The sequence below is a fragment of the Paroedura picta genome, chromosome 7, assembly GCF_049243985.1.
Source record: "Paroedura picta isolate Pp20150507F chromosome 7, Ppicta_v3.0, whole genome shotgun sequence".
Lineage (NCBI taxonomy): Eukaryota > Metazoa > Chordata > Lepidosauria > Squamata > Gekkonidae > Paroedura > Paroedura picta.
Window position 1 is genome coordinate 58,068,385 of NC_135375.1, and position 20,645 is coordinate 58,089,029.

The following is a 20,645-nucleotide window of genomic DNA, read 5'->3' on the forward strand; positions in this document are numbered from 1 at the left end:
CTTAAAGGTGATTACCAGAATCTTAAGCCTGATCCGAAATTCGACTGCAAGCCAACACAGCACTTGGAGAATAAGCCGAATATAGGTCCTCCATGGTGTTGCTGTGATGGCCCTGGCCGATGCATTCTGGACCAGCTGTATTTTCCAGGTCAAGTTTAAGGGTAGGCCTGCATACAGTGAGTTGCAGAAGTCCATTCTAGAGGTGACCATCACTGTGTCTAGGTGTTTTGGGGCCAGGTAGGGCACTAGTAGTTTGGTTTGGTGAAGGTGCTAGACTTCCAGCCACACTACTTTCTTGATCTGAGTCTCCATTGAGAGGGAGGCATTGAGAATCATGCCTGGTTGGATAGGCGTGCTTCTTCGCTTTGGACACTTTCTGCCTAGCCACAGGACCTCAGTCTTTGAAGGGTTGAGCTACAGACAGCTTTGCTTGAGCTACCTTGTCACTGCTTCCAGGGAGCTGACTAATGCCTCTGGGGAGAATCAGGGCAGCCATCCATCAGGAGGAACAGCTGGGTGTCATTGGCTGGGTGTCATTGATGACAACCCAATCCATATTTCCACACCAGTTGAGCAAGAGGGTGCATAAAGATTTTGAATAGGATTGGAGAGAGAACTGCTCCCTTAGGGACTCCACATGCAAGCTGGTAGCAGCTTAATAAACTCTATTTGTCTGCGATCTCGGAGAAAGGAGATCAGCCGCTGAAGGGCAGTCCCCCTAATCCCAGCATCGGCGAGGTGGTGAGCTAGAAGCTCATGGTCAACTGTGTCAAACACTGCTGAGAGGTCTAATAACACAAGTAGTGCTGACCTGCCCTGGTCCAACCGGTGACAGAGGTTTTGTCAGGGCGACAAGCACTGTTTCTACCCCATGGCCAGGCCAGAAACTGATGAGATGGGTCTAAGACTGAAGCATCTTCCCAGAATGCTGACAGTTGATCCACGACAGCCCTTTCAAACGTCTTCCCCAGAATTGCTAAGTGCAAGACTAGATGATAGTTGATAGGTTGTTGCTGGTCGAGAGATGTTTTTTTTTTTCCCTAGCAGCAAGCAAACCAATGCCTCTCTTAGCCCTTCCAGGAATTCTCCTGTTGAGAGGCAAAGGTTGATTATCTCCTGGGGGGGGGCACTATTTTTATATTGGTATTTTTTAACAGTGATGATGGGCATGGATCTAAAGGGCATGTGGTTGACTTCCACTTCACTCATCGAGGACCATCATCATTATTGTTATTGTTATTAAATTTATAGCCCACCACTCCTACAAGGATCGTGGCGGGTTACAACACATAAAAACCCCTAATACAATAAAAGTCAAGCCTAATATCCAACCCTGACCCAAGTGATGACGGAACTTACCCAGCCTAACCCAACCCACACAACCCAGAGGGCAAGGAGTCAATAATCACTTAATCGCTAAGAATAACCCTGGGGGTGTACTCTCCAGAAGATGGCCAAGGGATTTGGCCATCTAGTTTGATTTCTCTATCTAAGGTTGGAGGGAGGTTGTAGTGGAGTGTCAAATGACTTGCAAATGCCTCACAGCTGATATTCATTTGGTTATTATTTTGGTGCCCTTCCTCCACGGTGGTGAGAGATTGAACTATTCTAAATAATTGCGCTGGGTGTGAGTTAGCAGACGTGATGGCAATTGAGTAAAATTTGCATTTTACCAACTTCACCACCATCTCAGAATTGCTCTAGTAGTGTCAGTTCCCATTTCTTCTCATTGAGCTCCTCAGTGTACCAAAGGGCCTGCTTGAGATGGTAGGGAGGACATTGGGAAGCTATCTTGTCAACGATAGCCAGCATTCTGTCGTGCCAGAAGTGCTGGGATGTATTAGGGCCCGTAGAGCATTTAGCAATCCAAACAGATATATAAATCTCCACGGGCAACTGAGAGTGAGTGGCATCCGATGTATGTGAGATGTTCATATTTGGTGGTTGAAGTCTCTTGAACCAGCAGGCCTTAATTCTGAAATAGACTGGTTGGGCTTATAATTTCTATATCGGTTTTTTTGTATAAGAACTGGGTTCAATATGTAAACTGTTTGCATTTTACGTTGCATATCAAACTAGTTTGCATAAGCACTTTACCCCCTCTTCTCTGCATGACACAGCATATTGAGTCATTTCACACCTGTAAATTAAATTAATTTCAGAAAACACTGGGAACTCCGTTTACAACTCTCACCTTCTCATGTAAGAGTCCTAAATCTATTCAAATTTAGGTGGTCTAATTTATATTTAAATTACTCTAACAAGGGGGAAGGGGCATAAAGGAACCAATCAGTGATCCTCAATGAGGAATTGTTAATTTTCTCTTTAGAAACTTTTTAGAAATGTACATGACTATATAATATTTTTTAAAGGGTCCTCGCAGGCAAGCCATGAAAGAATTGTCAAATGACTTATCCAGATTCCAACGGTGGCTTATTAAAAACAAAATGAAAGCCTTCTATGCTCCAGTACATGCAGAAGATTTGAGGGATGGTGCACAATACTTAATGCAGGTATGCAATACTTAGTAAAAGAGAACATTTGTTCTCAAGAGATATAATATTGTGCTGTGAGTAATTAATTCTGAATTGGATTTCATACACTCCACTTCAAAAATATTTAATTGTTTAAAGATTATTGCTAACATTCACAGTAACTTTCTTGCTTCTATATTAGAATGTAGGGTTTAAAATTACTATGCTGCAAGAAATCAGGAAATGTGTTTCCTAGATCAGTGGTCCCCAACCTCTTTATCACCAGGGACCGGTCAACGCCTGACAATTTTACTGAGCCCTGGGGGGGGGGTAGACTTTTGCCAAGGGACGTCGCCACTGCCTAAGCCCCTGCTCCATTTGCTTTCCCGCCGGCGCCCCTGACTTCCTGCCACCCGCTGGGAGGCGCTGCCAGCAGCATCTGTGCAGTGCCACGCTGAGGGGGAGTCCCAGCCATGGCGGCCGCTGGAGAGCACCAAAGGAGAGCCGGCAGCAGAGTGGCAGGGCAGCCCCCGAGGCAGCAGCCAGGGAGGAGGACGGGGAGGAGCCGTGGCCTGGTACCGACTGATCCATGGACCGGTCCCGGTCCCTGGAACGGGGGTTGGGGACCACTGTCCTAGTTCTCACAATTTAAACTCTACTTTCCCTTGCCAGAGACCATTCTAAAATTTTCATATCCTCATAGGTTGAATGAAATGTCCAACTTTTTCTCTCCCCACCCCCATTACTGCATTACCTTAGAATGCAGGACTGAGGTGCTTTGTTTTTATAAAGACATTCTCTCCAGGGTCCTCTAAAAAGTGAACCCTAGTGGAAAGCTTCTGTATTGAAATTTGTAATGAGCTTGCCTGGCTGACAAGACCAAAGCCCAGGATGGTGATTGGATCTGTATTTTTGCTCACATTAGAAATTAAAAGTCTGGAGACCAGGGGACAATAAAATGGCAAATCCCCCTAACATCCTTCCATCAATTTACGCTGAAACCCTCCTCCCACCCGCACCTGGATTTCTTTAAGTGGATCTAGAGAATATTTTGAAGGTTGTTGTTGTTAGGTGTGAAGTCGTGTCCGATCCATCGCGACCCCATGGACAATGATCCTCCAGGCCTTCCTGTCCTCTACCATTTCCCGGAGTCCATTTAAGTTTGCATCTACTGCTTCAGTGACTCCATCCAGCCACCTCATTGAAGGATGCTGGGGAGGTATACTGTAAGCCCAGCAGCAAGGATGAGAGAACATGTTAGAGAAAGAAAATGTTACAAATCCACTTTAAGAAGTTTATTCTTCTGCAAGGGAATGAGAGCTTGAGTGTTGACAGGCCAGACTTGTAGAAGTAGATGTTCCCAGAGATGGAGAGAACCTGAAATTCTATGTAGGCAACAACCTTGGATCCCTCTCCTCCAGAGGGAATATTTCATCTGAAATATTTGGAAGAGCTGCCCTCCTCCAAATTCTTGAATTTCTTTTGTCACTGAATAGAAAGGATATGTGTCTAGTTCTCCAGGTAATCCAAATCTTCTCTCAATGTGATATTCTTAGAAGGATGCTACTTTAAGCTTGCCAACGGTTTTAATTTAAGTTTGTTATTAGGCTGCAGGTTTAGGCCGAATGAGACCAAACACTCTTGTTATTGGATTTAAGAAAGATTGGCAGTCAGCTGACATGAGGGATGTCGATACCTATATCAACTTACTACAGTGAGTACCAGGTTAATTATATATTAATGTAAAGATGTAATTCTGCAATCCTGATATTAGTATATCACAAGGGGGATTCACAAGAACCGCTGTGGGTCATCTCATTTCTTCTCCTCAGCTTTTTCTTCCTTTCCTGAAAGACCCCATAGCGTCATACTTTTCCCTGGTTTGTTCTCTCACCAGCCAACCTTTTATCTGCCCCTTATCTTCGGCAATTTATTTATTCTTTCTTGAATTATTTATATCTAGCTTTTCTCCTCGGTTGGGGACATTCTCCTCCATTATATCTTCACAATTAGTCTGTGGGATATGGTAGGTTTAGAGTCTAACCACACATTATGGCATTCATGGTTTTGAAACCCTTATAGAGCTGAACTCAGCCATTTAAACCCAAATTCTTCCATTGAGATTTTACAATAAACCAGGGATTCAAATCTGGCCCTGCAGATCTTTGTTTGAAACTAACCACTAGGTGACACTGGATTTCATTGGGTGGCTGCTGTTGAATTGTAGCAAGGAATTGGGCTTGACTGAGTCATGCAAGTTCCATGATAGTAAGTTGCCAATGGCTGCAACCTGACCTGGCATGGCCTGATGAGTCCTTTCACAAAGACAAGAAAGAGGTTCTAAAGGATCTTGGATTCCCTCCCTGCCTTTTAAAATAAGGCCAAGGTCAATGGTGCAAAATATATTCAGTCAAAATTCACAAAAAACAAAATTCCCTACACCTTTTGCTAACAGGCTTCACCAGGGAAATTTGTAATATATGACACATACAATTATACCACTGAGTTTACATAAACAATGGCATGGTTAAAATTATATGAATAAATATTAAAGGTCAAAATTCAGGTAATAAAATTACCTGAGCAAGTCCTAGCTGTAATTAAGAGTGTGATTTTAGTAATATAATTAATTTTCAGCCTGCTTTGAGGTGTGGTATGTTTTCTAAGAACAATTAAAAACGCAGCATCAGGTTTCTGTTAGCTCATCTAAAATGCTGTAAGTAGGGTGCTAAAGCTTTGGCTTGAGGCAGGAAGTTATTCCCTTATTTCACATTGGTATGTGACATCATATATTCTCTTAGGTTCTTTTAACAATACACCCAGTCACTTTCTTTGGAGCTAGAATTACTTTTTAAAATGTCTTTCTGTCCAATCTATGACAGTGATGCCTTTGATGTTCAGTATGGCGTGGTGGTAATCCGGCTGAGGGAAGGCCTGGATATTTCTCATCTTCAGGGACAAGGTAATCCTCATCAAAATATCTAGAATCAGCTCAAGGTATTTTGTCACTCCAAGTAAGGTACAGTTTTGCCTCCTTTCCCTGGACATTACTTCCTAATTCTAAACAGCACGAGATGAGTTCCTAGAAATTTTTTATTTTAAATTTCTTTATCGTTAAATGTGCAATACTTATCAAATCCTAGCAACTGGTCCTAAGTTACTCCATGATAAGATGCATTTTAATGGGTTGATCAGTTTCCCTATGGCACTTCAAAGACTAACAAATTTATTGTAGCCTAACTAAATGTGGAATTAGAATTTAATAGGAGATATAATTGTAGTTACTGTGGTATAAACTGACGCCACTACAGCAGCTTTGAATGATCACTGTGCTTTAACTTGTATTTTGAGTCTTGCTTCACAATCTCACAAGCCCTATGCTTCTAGTCCTATGGTTTCTAGTCCTACGGTTTGGCTGTAGCTTTGAAAGTTCATGCTAGAGTAAGTCTGTTAATCTTTAAAGCGACACAGCACTTACGATTGGATTTACTGCAATAGACTACGAATTCCAAATTCTTATCCCTGGAACTATTAAATCATTAAGACGTACGCAGGAGCTTGTTTTCAGCTCCAGTATGGAAATACAAGTTTGCACAGAACGCTCCCCCTTACAACTGAATGAGTGCAGCCTCCTGCCTTTTCAAACAATAATTGATCAACGAAATGCTTCTGGACTCAGATTTAGGATTAAATATATAGTATTGGATCCAGTGCATTATTTCTTCAGGAACAAGGACTTCCATCTGCAGAATGCAAGTTTTACCGCTTTCCACAAGGCACTCTGTGGACAGAAGTCCTTGTGCTTGCAGAAACACTGAACTAGATCCAACCCATACTGTTGTGAAGCTGTCAATATTTACGAGGCTGTTGTTTCCAGCATTAAGTGGGTCAACACAAATGGGTGAGTTTGTGTGTGCGAGAGAGAGAGACAGAATATGGTTTGTACTGTTAAGAAGAAGCAGAAGAGTTGGTTCTTATATGCCGCTTTTCTGTACCCGAAGGAATCTCAAAGCGGCTTACGTTTGCTTTCCCTTTCCTCTCCCCACAACAGACATCCTGTGAGGTAGGTGAGGCTGAGAGAGCCCTGATATCACTGCTCAGTCAGGACAGCTTTATCAGTGCTGTTGTGTGAGCCCAAGGTCACCCAGCTGGCTGCATGTGGGGGAGCATGGAATCAAACCTGACTCGCCAGATCAGATGTCTGCACTCCTAACCACTACACCAAGCTGGCTCTCAGTTGCTTGACCTTAGCATTGGCCATGTATTATTGTCCTAAAATGAGCTGACAATGGTCTAGTAGCTTGTAAATAATTAGTTTATGTAAACTAATTTCTTTTTCAATTCACAGAAGAATTACAATCATCCCAAGAGAAATCGCCTGTAACCAAAGATATTATAGTAAATGTGGACTACAGCAAGAAGACAGAGATAGTCACTTCTAAGCCTGTGAGTGAAAAAGCTCCTATTCAGAAAGGTAACCATCTACTGAATAGAATTTTCCTTGTGGTCATGCAAGAATAATTATTCTGTCTCTTTTTATATCTTCAAATGTGACCTGCAAAGCAGACGTGTGCATGGAGAACAAAGGGATTTTCATTCCCTTTCCTCCAGTGCTATATTTCAAGCCATTAAACTTGAGGAAACCTCTTACCAAATGGCAATATGCTAGTCCAATGGAAACACTATTGGATTCTTGATAGACAATAGACTTGGGACAAACAAAAAGAAATGCTTCTTTATTCAGCAAGTAATTCAGTTGTCACCGCCAGTGGATGTGATAGTCATAAACATATATTGTTTTAAAACTGGATTAGATAGATCATGGAAGACACGTTCATCAAAGGCCTCCTTCCCTAGTGGTTAAAAGGAACCTTCATATCCAGAAGCTGAAAACCTCTGAATACCAGGGAAAGCCGTGGCCACAGAGCTGTCAGTTCTCTGTCGCAAGTTGGTTAAACACTGTTTGAAATGGGTTGAAGGGCTAGAAGAACTACTGGTTGATCCAGTAGGGCTCTTATTTTGTTCAAAAGCCTGCCCAGTATTAAGCATGTATGCAGGAAGTCTGTGGGACTTTCCTGACACTAGGACAGTGCTGTAGGCTATGAACTCTCCTTTCTTCTTGCACCATATGTGCTTCAGGAAAACATTTTTTCCTGAGCATTGCTTGCTTATACCAGTAGTGGACAACTGATTCATCTCCCCCCCTCCCTCCAGCAACAAGTGGGAATTTACAAAACAAAGTATGTGAAGGTCACATGTCAACATGTTAATCACAGGATTTGATTGAATTCATTCATGTTTGTTTTCCCATAATGTCATTTTATGTTGTGCTTTAGAATTAAAGAATATTCATTTTCATTAATACACCTAATAACATCTTATTTTTTTATTTTTAAACCTTGTCTTGTCTAGAAGATGAAGATGATGTCAAGAATCCAACACAACCACTTTTGAAAAAAGGCAGGCCATTTTTCCATCTCTTAGTTTTAATCCATTTTTCCATACTGTATATATCAATCTATATTTTCTCATACATTTAGTGTGAGGCAACATCTCTCAGATGATTAAACTTTTATGTTTGCCAAGTTCATGGAATCCTATGAGAAACATCACTGCTGGGATGGACTTTTTAGGTGTGATGTGATGATTTCTAGGAAGAATTAATTTATTTTAAATGTGTCTTAATATCACCATTGAACATGGCAACAGGATAATAGTGAAATGTATGCCCACTGTGCCAAGCTTTTAATGAACAAAACTGAAGTGTTTCACATAGAGGGACACACAATATCCAGAGGATATCATGATAATCTCTGCCCAGTGGGACAATTAATCTTGCCTCCTTTTATAAATACTAGTCCAATTTCTACAGGCATTTGGCAATATGGCATGGAGGGCTGTTATTCCAAAAAGAAAACGAACTACACATTCACTGTTTTGGGGGTACATCTGAAAGTAGTTCTTTGGATGGAGGCCTTTACTGAGTGCAGTCTCTCCCCTGTCTGCCTGGTATCGGCCACTCTTCCTTTTGCTTAGTTCTCAGGGAACAACCACTCGTTATCTTCAGACAGGAAGTGAGGACTGTTTACAATTTAGGCATAGTCTATGATAAAGAAGGTGCATTGTCCAGAAAGGGTAGCCCTTACTAGCATTTCTATTTGTACCAGATCCATTGCTTTGAGTGAAATATTTATTCCCTTAATGTGGGCTTTGGACAACATTCTTTATCTGTGTGATAGATTCAACAAAGCAGCAGTCCTCCACCTTCAGACTTCTCCCAGAACATCACAGGTTTTCTGAGTGACTTCACAAAGATTGCATCCTTTCTCTTTATTATTGGGCATCTTTGCCATTCCTTTTCTATGGCATTTCCTCTTCAGATAATTTCATCACTGGTTTATGGGAGCGAATGGGTCTTAAATACTTGCCAATCAGCATGTTATCTTTGCCATTCTAATATCCTGTCACTGTGCCTGCATCTTTTCTACAGCTGTCATCTTTGTAGACTCTTAAAGTTCTCACGAACCTTCACTCTCACTCTTCCATGGCTTCCCATCTCTTTAATATATCTTACTTGCTTGTGTCTTTACCATCAAACATGTCTCTCTAGATTTTGGACAGGACTTGGATTTTTTAAAAACATATAGTCAAAGCCAGTACTTGATCAAAATCGTATTTTTAAAATATAAACATCTTTAAAGTTCTCTGTAGCCATGAATTTGAGAAGTTCTCTTGAGTACTCAAGCAACAAAAGATTGCAATACTCGTGCTAAGTCAAAATTTTAACAAAGTTAAAATAATATTGATTTAAGATATCAAACAAAGCAGTTTTCATATAGTTCCTTTTCTAGTTTTTAAATAGTTTGAAGGATAAAACTAGAAGCAGATGAAATATCAGTCAGTTTTGCTACGTAGTCCTTCTCCATGTTGTGCCTTTGTAGCTGTGTCATCAGATTTAAAGCACTGAATATTCTATCCCATCTTCTGCTATACTGTTCAGTGGGGGGTGGGGGAGTTGTTGCTCCCCAGTGTATCGCAGTTATGCACTTTACAAGAGTAGTAGCAAAAGAGAATACTTGTCACATTCCTGGAGACTTGGAACCTTCATGTTCATTGATACAAAGGTTTTCCAGTTGTCTTCCAGAAAGTGAAACTAGCAGGGGCAGGGGTTGTGGTGCTACAAGTAAGCTATATGCAGTTAGATTCTGTCGTGGGCAATAACTGTCATTGCTTCTGCTTGCTTCATTTCTTTCAAATATGTCTTCTCAATTTCACAGATCCTAAAGGTCCATCTGCTCCTCTGAACATGGCAGATCAAAGACTGCTTGATGCAAGTTCTCAGTTTCAGAAGAAACAAGGCAAAAATAATATTGATGTCTGGTGGCTTTTTGATGATGGAGGTAAAAGAAATGTTTCATAAAATGAGGTCCAGAGTAATATTAACCTTGTAAATTGTTATTGTGAAATCAATGGTGATGTTTGATTTTTCTTAACATAGGATTGACGTTATTGATTCCCTATCTTCTGACAACCAAGAAAAAGTGGAAAGACTGTAAGATCAGGGTGTTCATTGGTGGGAAAATAAACAGAATAGATCATGACAGAAGAGCGTAAGTGAATGAAGTAAAAATGTAAACATTTGTCGTGTCATATCTGAAATCAACATTTTGCATTTCTCCAGAAATAATAATTTGTGTTAACTTTTCAATCACCAGGTTGGATTTAACATGTTTATATAAATTAACAAAATAATAGTCTTTATTCTCTGTTCCATTTTTTGTCAGCTAGTAAATTGTGCAGCCTCTTCAAGTAAATATTGTAGAAGAGATGTGAAAAGCTGTTTTTTTTTGTACCCCATTTTTTTCTACCCAAAGGAGCTTCAAAGCAGCTTGCAATTGCCTACCCTTCCTCTCCCCACAACAAACCTGTGTGGTAGGTGAGGCTGAGAGAGCTCTGAGAGAACTGTGACTGGTAAAGTCCATCCAGCTGGCAGCAAATGGAGGAATGGGAAATCAAAGTTGTTTCTCTGGATTAGAGGCTGCTACTTTTAATCACTTCACCGAGCTTGCTCTCGTACCCATTCCAAAAAACCTATTTGAGTTTGTTTAAATAGGCACATTACCCTGCAGCATCAGAGTAGCTATAGAGTATTAGAGTAGCACTGTGAACAAATGTTAATGTTAAAAGTAATGTAGGGCTCAGTTCATGCTAAATATTGATTCGACTGTTATGTTCTTCTGGAACTCTCTTAGGATGGCTACATTGCTTAGCAAATTTCGAATAGATTTCTCAGATATCATGGTCCTCGGGGATATTAACACGAAGCCAAAGAAGGAAAAGTAAGTTTGTATGTGTGTGGATTATTTCAGTTATTATTTTTTTAGCAGTATAGTTGGCAACTAAAAACTGCTGTTATCAGCTGTTACAGTCTTCTTACTATGAAAATAAAAGATTATAGGTAACAACATGCTAGTAACAGAGCAATTTTAGAAGAAATATATTAATAAATTATACTCCGTTTAAAAGAATGAAATAAAAATAGGTAAACGCTTGTGCTAACCTCAAATATTAAACTTTTGGTGGAACTCTTGCTTAATTTTTGCTCTGATTTCTACACATTAAAAAACCACAAAAACAAATTATCACCATAGGACACTTTCCCCAACAGCTTGAACAGAAGTTAGTTTTTGGTATATTCATTAATATAAAGTTATTACATTAAAGTTAATAAGTCAGTACATTAACGGAACCTGATGCATATAATAAATCTGAAATCTTAAACTAGTAAATGAACACCAAATAAAAATAGCCTGAAAACTTAAATCTGTTTTTTATTACTTATACTGTTGTGTCCCAAAGGCAGCTCTAGCCTGTGGTTTCTCAGCCCCTATGCTAGATGGCAAATGTCTTTTTACAAGTTCGGAGAGCTTCAAAACCAATTTCAAAAAGGCAGGAAGAATTTTCTAAAATGTACTAGGAATGATCAAGTCCTTATGTCCTAAGAAATGATGAATCCTTTATGATTGTTTATGATATTAGACAAATTAAAAGAAGTAAACTTGCAGAGCGTTATGGAGTTCCTTCCTCCCTTCCGGGGCAGCCATAGTCCCCTTATTGTTTTAAAAACATCATAGTACAGCATGGGGAAAATAGCACTTACCTTCCATCTTTGTGAATGAACAATGTAGCATTTTAGTTCAGTGTCTCTAGTATAATAATTTCAGCTCACAGTTTGAACACTAACTGTAATGAAATGCTTTCTAGCGTTGCAGCTTTTGATGAAATGATAGAGCCATTCAGACTTCATGAAGAAGATAAGGAACAAGATGTTGCAGATAAAATGAAAGAAGACGAACCTTGGAGAATCACAGATAATGAAATTGAGTTGTACAAAACCAAGGTACATTTGTAATTCCCCTTCATACTCAGTATTGACTGTTTTAACTTTTCTTTGTTTAACTAGTTGGCTTTGCTCACCTACAACTGTAAATCAGACTTCTTTTTAATAAGTCTCTTCTGCTTTGTCTTACATCACTAGTGTTTTCATTTGAATTGCAGAGTCACCGCCAGATTCGGCTAAATGAGTTACTGAAAGAACATTCAAGCACAGCTAATCTAATTGTTATGTAAGTACTGCTTTCTATTGATTTTCACATTTGCACTAAATATTAATAATCCTCTAAGTGCTGAGAAAATATTCATTGTACCACTGACACGACAATTGAAAACAAAAACTGAAACCGGATCCCATGAACTACCCACAGAAAAATTCAGATGAGTAGCCATGTTGATCTGAAGTAGCACAATAAAATCCGAATCCAGTAGTACCTTTAAGACCAACAAAGATTGATTCAAGGTGTGAGCTTTTGAATGCAAGCACTCCTCCTCAGACTCAGGGAGTTCTTAGTCTGTGCTAGTAGGTCTTTCCCCTAGCATACTCCTAAACAATCAGTGCTGAGGGTTGCAAGATTATTGTGGATAATATGCCAGGAGGTCTTCTGTGAAAGAGGGCAGTTGTTAGATGGAGCTCTCAGAAGTATGTGCTCTACAATGGTGGTCCCCAACCACCGGGCAGCGGCCCAGTTCCCTCTCCGTGCCCCCCCCCCCGCAGTAAGAAACTTCCCAGGCCGCAAGCTTGCGGCCCGGCAAGCTTTTTACTGTGGGGGGGGGAGAGGGAAGCAGGGCCGTGCACGCGCAATGCACATGCATGGCTGGGGCGCGCACATGCGCCATGCGTGGCCAAAAACGCGCATGCATTGTGTTTTCGGCCGCACATGGCATGTGCGCATGTGCGTATGTGCGACATGTGCGGCCGGGCAATTGCCCTCCTTGCTGCCGCCGGTCCACAGCCTGTAAAAGGTTGGGAGTACTTTTCCAATCAAATGGCCGTAGAAACTCCCATATATCATTTGTTGTTGTTAGGTGTGAAGTAGGCTCTTCTCCAGGGAGTCCTTCCTTCTCATGAGGTGGCCAAAGTATTTGAGTTTCATCTTCAAGATCTGGCCTTCTAAAGAGCAGTCAGGGATTATCCCCTCTAGCACTGACCAGTTTGTTTGCCTTGCAGTCCAAGGGACTCGCAAGAGTCTTCTCCAGCACCAGAGTTCAAAAACCTCAATTCTTTGACGCTTGGCCTTCCTTATGGTCCAACTTTCACAGCGATATATTGCAACTGGGAATACCATAGCCTTAACTAAATGCACTTTTGTTGGCAGGGTGATGTCTCTGCTTTTTAGGATGTTGCCTAGATTTGCCATAGCTTTCTTCCCCAGGAGCAAGCGTCTTTTAATTTCCTTGCTGCAGTCCCCGTCTGCAGTGATCTTGGAGCCTAGGAAAATAAAATCTGTCACTACCTCCATTTCTTCCCCATCTATTTGCCAGGATTTGAGAGGGCTGGATGGCATGATCTTCATTTTCTTGATGTTGAGTTTCAAGCCAACTTTTGTACTCTCCTCCTTCACCCGCATCAAAAGGCTCTTTAGTTCCTCTTCACTTTCTGCCATTAGAGTGGTATCATCTGCATATCTGAGGTTGTTGATATTTCTCCCTGCAATCTTGATCCCAGTTTGTGACTCATCTAACCCCGCCTTTCTCATGATGTGTTCTGCATACAAGTTAAATAGGCAAGGAGACAGTATACAGCCTTGCTGAACTCCTTTCTCAATTTTGAATCAATCAGTGATTCCATGCCTGGTTCTCACTGTTGCTTCTTGACCTGCATATAGGTTTCTCAAGATACAAATAAGATGCTCTGGTATTCCCATCTCTTTAAGAACTTGCCACAATTTGTTGTGCTCTACACAATCAAAGGCTTTAGCATAGTCAATGAAGCAGAAGTAAATGTTCTTCTGGAACTCCTAGCATTCTCCATGATCCAGCGTATGTTGGCAATTTGATCTCTTTCCTCTGCCTCTTCAAAATCCTGCCTGTACTTCTGGAAGTTCTTGGTCCACATATTGCTGGAGCCTAGCTTGTAGGATTTTGAGCATAACTTTGCTAGCATGAGAAATGAGTGCAATAGGTACACTATAAATATATATATATTCCTTTATCTCTCAAAGCATTCACAAATGCTGTGTCGACTTAACTGTATCTCATGTCTTTCTGTAATAGCATCCAAGCTTCCAGCAGGCAATGAAATTTCAGTGTCTGAATTTCCTTTCCATCTCAGATTTGGTAGTTGGTGTGGAATGGATACATGCAGTTAGTTTGTTCTAAAAGTATTTGATGGTTCTAAAAGTATTTGATTGTTTGTAAAAAACACAACTTAAAAATCATTAAACATTTAATATTCGATTACAGTTTGAACAACGCATAGTCACCTTTCCTTATGGTAAAAGACAAGCGACCTTGTTATGATGCCATGGTATCATCCTTCTGTAGACCCTGATAGGGCTGTAACAGTTACGTTAGTCAATTAATGCTAATAACAGTTACGTTAATCAATCAATGCTAAGCAGGTACGGAGCTGCTCATCTTAACTGCGACTCCTATGTGGGAGTCAAGATATGAAGCAGGATCTTTTAAAACTATTCAGCAGAAACTATTAGAAAAAATCTGAAAATGTTTATACTTCTAATTCAGAGCTTAGGACATCAATTTGTTAAGAACACAATGTTTATAGGCTGCCGTTAAGACTGCTCAAGTTGATCTAGTTCTGTTTTATATGTACAACAAAGCTTCACTTCCTTCCCTAAAGCCTTTTTCCTGATGTCTGTTTTCTAGCATCCTCTAGCTAGATCATTAATTTCTTAAGTAACATTGTGCCAGATAATTGTAGAATATGTGAATTGCCCTGTATCTTTCTGCCCAGTCACACCAGGGTTGACAAATGAAATCATCCAAGTCATAACTTTGATTTAAATGTCAGTTTTTGCATTACACTTTGATTGATCATATGTTTACCCCATTCAGAAGTTTTAAAAGTTCGTTGTCTCTCATTATTCAGGGTATAGTAGTAAGCACAGGCAAGTTCAGCCTGAACAGATAGACTTCCTGGATGCAGCCAAGTGACTTGGCAATTTTGAAAAATGGCTGAAAACAGGAAAATACTTGCCATTTGTAGAAGTTTCCTGACGATGTTCCAGTTCCTTAAAGCCTCATTTTCATTTCTATTGTGATGTTGTGCCTTTGGAATTGTTTCCACATAGTTCCCTCTACATACTGGATATATCTTCTCATATAGGAAACTTACAAGGAATGCACATGAGAATCAATGGAGAGAGTTACTATTGGTGGTGTTATAGGATTTGGACCTTTGCTTAAGTCAGGGAAAACCAGATTGAGAGTACAAGAAGTAAAGTCAGAAAACTCAGTGTCTCAGATGCTTCATAATACCATCCAACACTCTAGCAAGCAATGAAATTTAGGTGTCTTAATTTCCTTTCAGTCTCAGATTTGGTGGGTAGAGTGGAATGGATGCATATTTCATTACAGAAGACAAGGTACTTCTCTAATGGACTTCTGCAATTGTGAAAGGCATGTATTGCTAAGCATCCTGATTACTGTTCACTTTGCCAATGCTGTGTATCAGCATTACCCCAAATGATGGTTATGGTCTGTTATTATTACAAAGCATTATTTAGCATTCTGGGTGCCAAATCATTGTAAATTATGTAAAGGAAATAACACAACAAAATCAGAGTCCAGTAGCACCTTTAAGACCAACAGAGATTTATTCAAGGCGTGAGCTTTCGAGTGCAAGCACTCTTCCTCAGACTATGAACTACCATCATGTATGTAATCCATGTAATTTCATAAATCTGTGTGAAGGAAATGTGAGCAACGGCTCTCTTTTTTCCTTTTCCCTTCAATCTTTTTTCCTTCATTCTTGCACCATAGGAGCTTGCCAGTGGCACGAAAAAGTGCAGTATCAAGTGCGCTATACATGGCTTGGATAGAAGCTCTTTCAAAGGATCTGCCGCCAATTCTCCTGGTTCGTGGGAATCATCAGAGTGTGCTTACTTTCTATTCCTAAGCACTACTGCACAGTGTACAGCTGCGGAGAAATGGTACTTCAGTGCCTAAAGGAGAGAGACGGGGATGTCTCAGATATTAACATCACACGCAGGCAAAAGTGACGACTCTTTCACTGTTCCACTGACTTGAACAAAGCACACAAGGAAAGTCACTGTACTCCTAAAGTTGCGAAAGCTTCAGTTGTCTAATTCTTCTGTAATTTAACCTTGCTTAATGGGGGAAGGTTCTTTGTTAGACTGAAGAATGAATAAACAGGTTTTTCTTTGCTACTTGAATGGCAGCAATAAAAGTGTTTATTTTTGATCAGTGAAAGGATTATAGATTTATAAAAGCCTTTTAGCCTTGAGGTGCCTTCTGAAATTAACCAAATTTCATCCATATACCCTGTTTTGTAAATTTATAAAGAATGTCAAAGTCTGCCATTAGATCAATCTTTAGTTTCTAGGATCTTCCATCTTACAATAAGAAATGCTATGTTTTAGTCTTCCATCAAGCTGTTCGTTTTTTTACTTCTGTAAGTTTACCATTGTTCAGAATGGTGGCTGTTGGGTTTTGGGTTTTTTAAAGGTATTTGTTGGATCGGAAACAAAGGTGGAAAGCGTGGCAGGCTGACTGTAATAAAAACCAAATTCATACTGTTAATGTCCACAACTTTGTACTGCTCAGTTTGTACCACTGAATAAAGCTAAAATACACTAAATGAGAGAGGACATGGTTCTCAAATTCCATACTATTTCTTCTTATTGATTAATAGGTGCAGATTATAGGCTAGTCTTCATTCTGCAGTTCTGCTCTGAAACTATAGTTCTGTTACAGAATGATGTCAACATAGAGTGTGATATGGGATACTTCCATGGATGGTGTGTAGACTCTTTCTAAGGCTGTCTATACATTCACCTAGTTAAATGAACCACATTTTATTCAAGTTGTTCTAAGGTCAATTCATTCCATGAGAGAATATATGTTCAATCTTGTTAAATACTCAGGTTTGATCCTCTTAACCTTACAGTTTAAGTTGTACATGACCTCTTGTGAATTCAAGAACTGCCAATTTGTGTGCCCTCCTAGTATGTGTGTGTGTGTGAACTGCTTTCTGATTTTTTAAATCTCTAATTTGCGTATTGAAAAATCAGTTCAGGCTTTTATTCAATGGTTAGCACTGAGTGCTTATGAATATACTTCTCAAGAACAATTTTAAAACCTTGCAGCCTCCCTGCATCAATACAGGTTACTGTACTGGATTGAACATTATCATTTCACTATTTGTCATCGAAAGCAGATATACAGTATACTTTTACGCAGAACAAGATCAAATTAAATGGTCACTTCTTTTGGGAAGAGCAATTCGACCAGTTACAAAGGTGATTAACTTAAGGAAGTGATGTGTGATCCAGTAAGTTACGGTTCTCATTGTCTTTCCTAATGTTGACTGTGTTCTCATTTGTTTCAGAAGTGCAATAAAAATTGGCTGCTAGGGTAGAGCAAATCAGTGCCAGTATCTAGGTCTTAAAGGAAATTGGAAGTTGTAATAAGAGCAGTTTACTACCTGACAAACATTCCCTGTGTGTAATCAATATGATGCTGGTTTGCAGTACTTATTGGCATGATGATAGGGGATACAATATTCAACGAATCTGAATTTCTGTTTCAGTTTTTTTTTTTTAATGTACAGGTGGACAGCAGGGCATGAACCTCATGCTGCTATTGCAATGATATGCACTTATTCAAAGTTTTGCCCGTACAGAAAAAAACATTGCTTGCAATCTGTCAAAGGAACCAAATGAAAAGTGTTTATATGTGTGCCCTGTCTCTAAAGTGATGACAAATATATGTAAAGGTTGCTTTTCATATGAGAATTTGTACGTACACACAACTCCGCAACTGTAAAATTTATTCTAACCCTCCTGCAACGTTAGCAAGAGGCAAGTTTGGGACATAGCCATTTCAATTTTTATTTCATATAAACTCGTTTTCTTTTTGGCACCATATTTTCTTAAACTTCCAATCAGTAATGAATTGAAGTAATTTTTTTTCCATTGACACTCAGCAATACCATTTCTATAGGTGAAATTTTATGTTATGGGATTAGGAACTGTTTGGAAAGTAGCTAAATAAATCAATTATTTATTTGTTTTCTTATGTTTGTATTAGGCTTTACTTTTTACATGAATCTTTTTATATGCTTTTCTGTTATTTAAACATGATCTATGGTCTTAATTTAAAGATTGAGCTTTGATTGGTACTATCCACAGTTTGAAAATGTCATATTTTGATAATACTGTACTGTAACTGTCACACACAATGGCTTTTTTAATGTTTTAATAACATTGAATATTGCAGTTACTACTCTGTATTGAGGAAGGATCACTGCAATAAAAGGGAGTGAATTAAAGTAAGTTGCCTAAACCAGCCTACCTTTGTTGATTATGTTGGCTTACTTCCAGTTCTGAACACACCTCATATTGGCACCACTTTTTTATGTTCAAGAAATACCGGAGTATGTATCAAATGGAAATTTGAGGTTTTCAAAAGCAAAATGCATTTAAGGGGATGCTCTTTTCTCATATAGTATGCTTAATCCAACTGATTTCCCCCTTGTTAGAAAGAATGTCTGCTTTTGTCCATATTGATATAGACTTGAATTTAAACTCCAAGGAGCAGAAACTGAAGTCTCATATCTGCTAAGATGCCAGTGCATGATCCTAGGTAAAGTAACTGATATGAACTAAGGGTGTGCACACACAAAAACGGGGGGGGGGGAGTTTTGGGATTTGGATATATTGCCCCCTCCCTTTCAGTATTCCTGAAAAAAACTGAATTCCAATAATGGTATGGGATTAGAATTCTGTCTCCCCCCCCCCCCCCCCCGGCTCTATTATACCCTATGGTATGATTATGGTCAGTGGGGAATCTGTCGGAATATTAGTTCTGAGGGGGTCTATTTTGAGACAGAGGCATCAAAAGGCCAGCATAGCTTTTGGTGCCTCTCTTCAAAACCTCCAAGTCCTTTGTCTAATTCTAATGGGTCCTCAAAGAAAGTGTCCCTGTTCTCCATTTTTTCCAAATGAGGTGGGGGACAAAAAAAGATTTATATCAAGCCAAAGAATCTGCGCAGTGGAAACTGAAGGTGGAAGAGATTTTTTCCAAGCCCCACAGAACTGGTATATGTACAGCCTGCCACACAGAATCCGTTCCACTGTGGCAATGCCAGCTCAACATTTCCCAATTGGGGAGGGGGTGTTGCAAGCACAGCACAGCACAGACATATGCAAAATTCCATTGTTCTCAGTGAAGGGTGGGGAAGGCATTTAAGGGATGACAGTCTTTTGCTGTGCACCAGTACATTGAAGTTGATCAACTTTTCCCCCTTTTGTAAGTGTCATGTATTGAGAGCCAGCATGATGAAGTGGTTACAGTATCTGGTTAGGATTGGGGAAATCCAGGTTCAAATCCCCATTCAGGCACTAGAAGCTTGCTCCATGATGCTTTCACCTCACAGACTTGCTGAGAGGATAAAATAGAGAAGAGGCAAACTCTGTAAGCTTCTTTAAGTCTCTACTGGGGTAAAAGGCAGGATATAAAAAATAATATAGGACACTAAGCATTGGACCGGAGGCTATCAATTTGAAGCAATCCTGCCTCATACATGTAGCAGATCAGGTGAATTAGATATTGCAAGACATTTTTTTAAAAGACGATATTCCGTGGAATGATTGGCTGTTTGGCTCAGCTTTAGGCCCATAAGGGCATTGACTGCCTAGTGCAAATGGTTCACCTGGTGATGAGGGACATTCTGGGGCTGGCGAGCTCTGTGAAGGCCACCTGGGACACTGCCATCTTTGAGCTACGGTTCCTGCTCAATACCTAGCTGCTCACTTTTCATGCTGCTACATGAGAGACGGGGATGAGCCTGAACACTGGTTCATCCAGGACACACTCAACAACTCAGTGTCATGATAGTTTGTTTGGTGGATCAGAAGAGCACAGGGCAGGATGTCCTCTCTTCCGTAACTATTGTGTATGAGGAGCAGGATCTCAGCATCAACTCCAATGACTCACTGACCCTTTCCCAAACGGTATGTGTCCTAAAGCCTTTCCAGAAAACTGCTGTATGGCCAGTCTGGGGCAAATCATACCCCTTATTAGAAGGCTGGAACAGGCACTGGCCTCTGCATGGCAACCAGGCCCTGAGGGAATGGCTATGCAAATAAGTGCAGACTTCAGGCCAGTAGTTATGGCCAGAGGGAACAGCGGGTGGAACAAAGAGAGAGGGGGGAGCTGCAGCCCAACAACTCTGCGCTCAACCATATAGAAATTCTGCTAGTCAGTAGTGAATTGGAGGGGCAGCAGTGGGGATGCCAGGCGTGCAGAGCCAGAGACTGTGATCCCATCTGGGAGAAATTATCAGCCCCTGCTACTCCTGTCTGGATCCAGCCAGAGTGAGCAAGTTGGCTTTCCTGAAGGTCAACCTGCCCCTGCTGGACCACCCTACTCTGTATCTGGTGGAGTAAGATCCAGGCCTCCCATCCCTCCCGTGTTCTCCTTTCCCCCCTCTTCTCTGGGTGATCCAAACTGATGGGAACATGGCTGCCACTGCTGGGTGGAGATTACTACCCAGTTTGGTGTAGTGGTTAGGAGTGCAGACTTCTAATCTGGCATGCCAGGTTCGATTCTGCGCTCCACCACATGCAACCA

The 20,645-nt window shown here is 40.4% G+C and overlaps 1 protein-coding gene across 2 annotated transcripts in view; it reads left to right on the top strand.

Annotated features, from left to right (window-relative positions):
• The window catches only part of SLC12A2 (solute carrier family 12 member 2), a 57,625-nt gene extending 39,265 nt beyond the window's left edge, over positions 1-18,360 (top strand). The window contains exons 17-27 of one of the 2 annotated variants that reach the window (XM_077344466.1): positions 2,373-2,513; positions 4,082-4,188; positions 5,357-5,436; positions 6,823-6,948; positions 7,887-7,934; positions 9,752-9,874; positions 9,973-10,084; positions 10,727-10,813; positions 11,739-11,874; positions 12,033-12,100; positions 15,813-18,360. In XM_077344466.1, coding sequence (XP_077200581.1) covers positions 2,373-2,513; positions 4,082-4,188; positions 5,357-5,436; positions 6,823-6,948; positions 7,887-7,934; positions 9,752-9,874; positions 9,973-10,084; positions 10,727-10,813; positions 11,739-11,874; positions 12,033-12,100; positions 15,813-15,948 — 1,164 coding nt within the window. In that variant the 3' untranslated portion in view covers positions 15,949-18,360. The remainder of the gene's footprint in view (positions 1-2,372; positions 2,514-4,081; positions 4,189-5,356; positions 5,437-6,822; positions 6,949-7,886; positions 7,935-9,751; positions 9,875-9,972; positions 10,085-10,726; positions 10,814-11,738; positions 11,875-12,032; positions 12,101-15,812) is intronic. The other variant, XM_077344467.1, reaches the window with a different exon arrangement.
• The last annotated feature ends 2,285 nt before the right edge of the window (positions 18,361-20,645 follow it).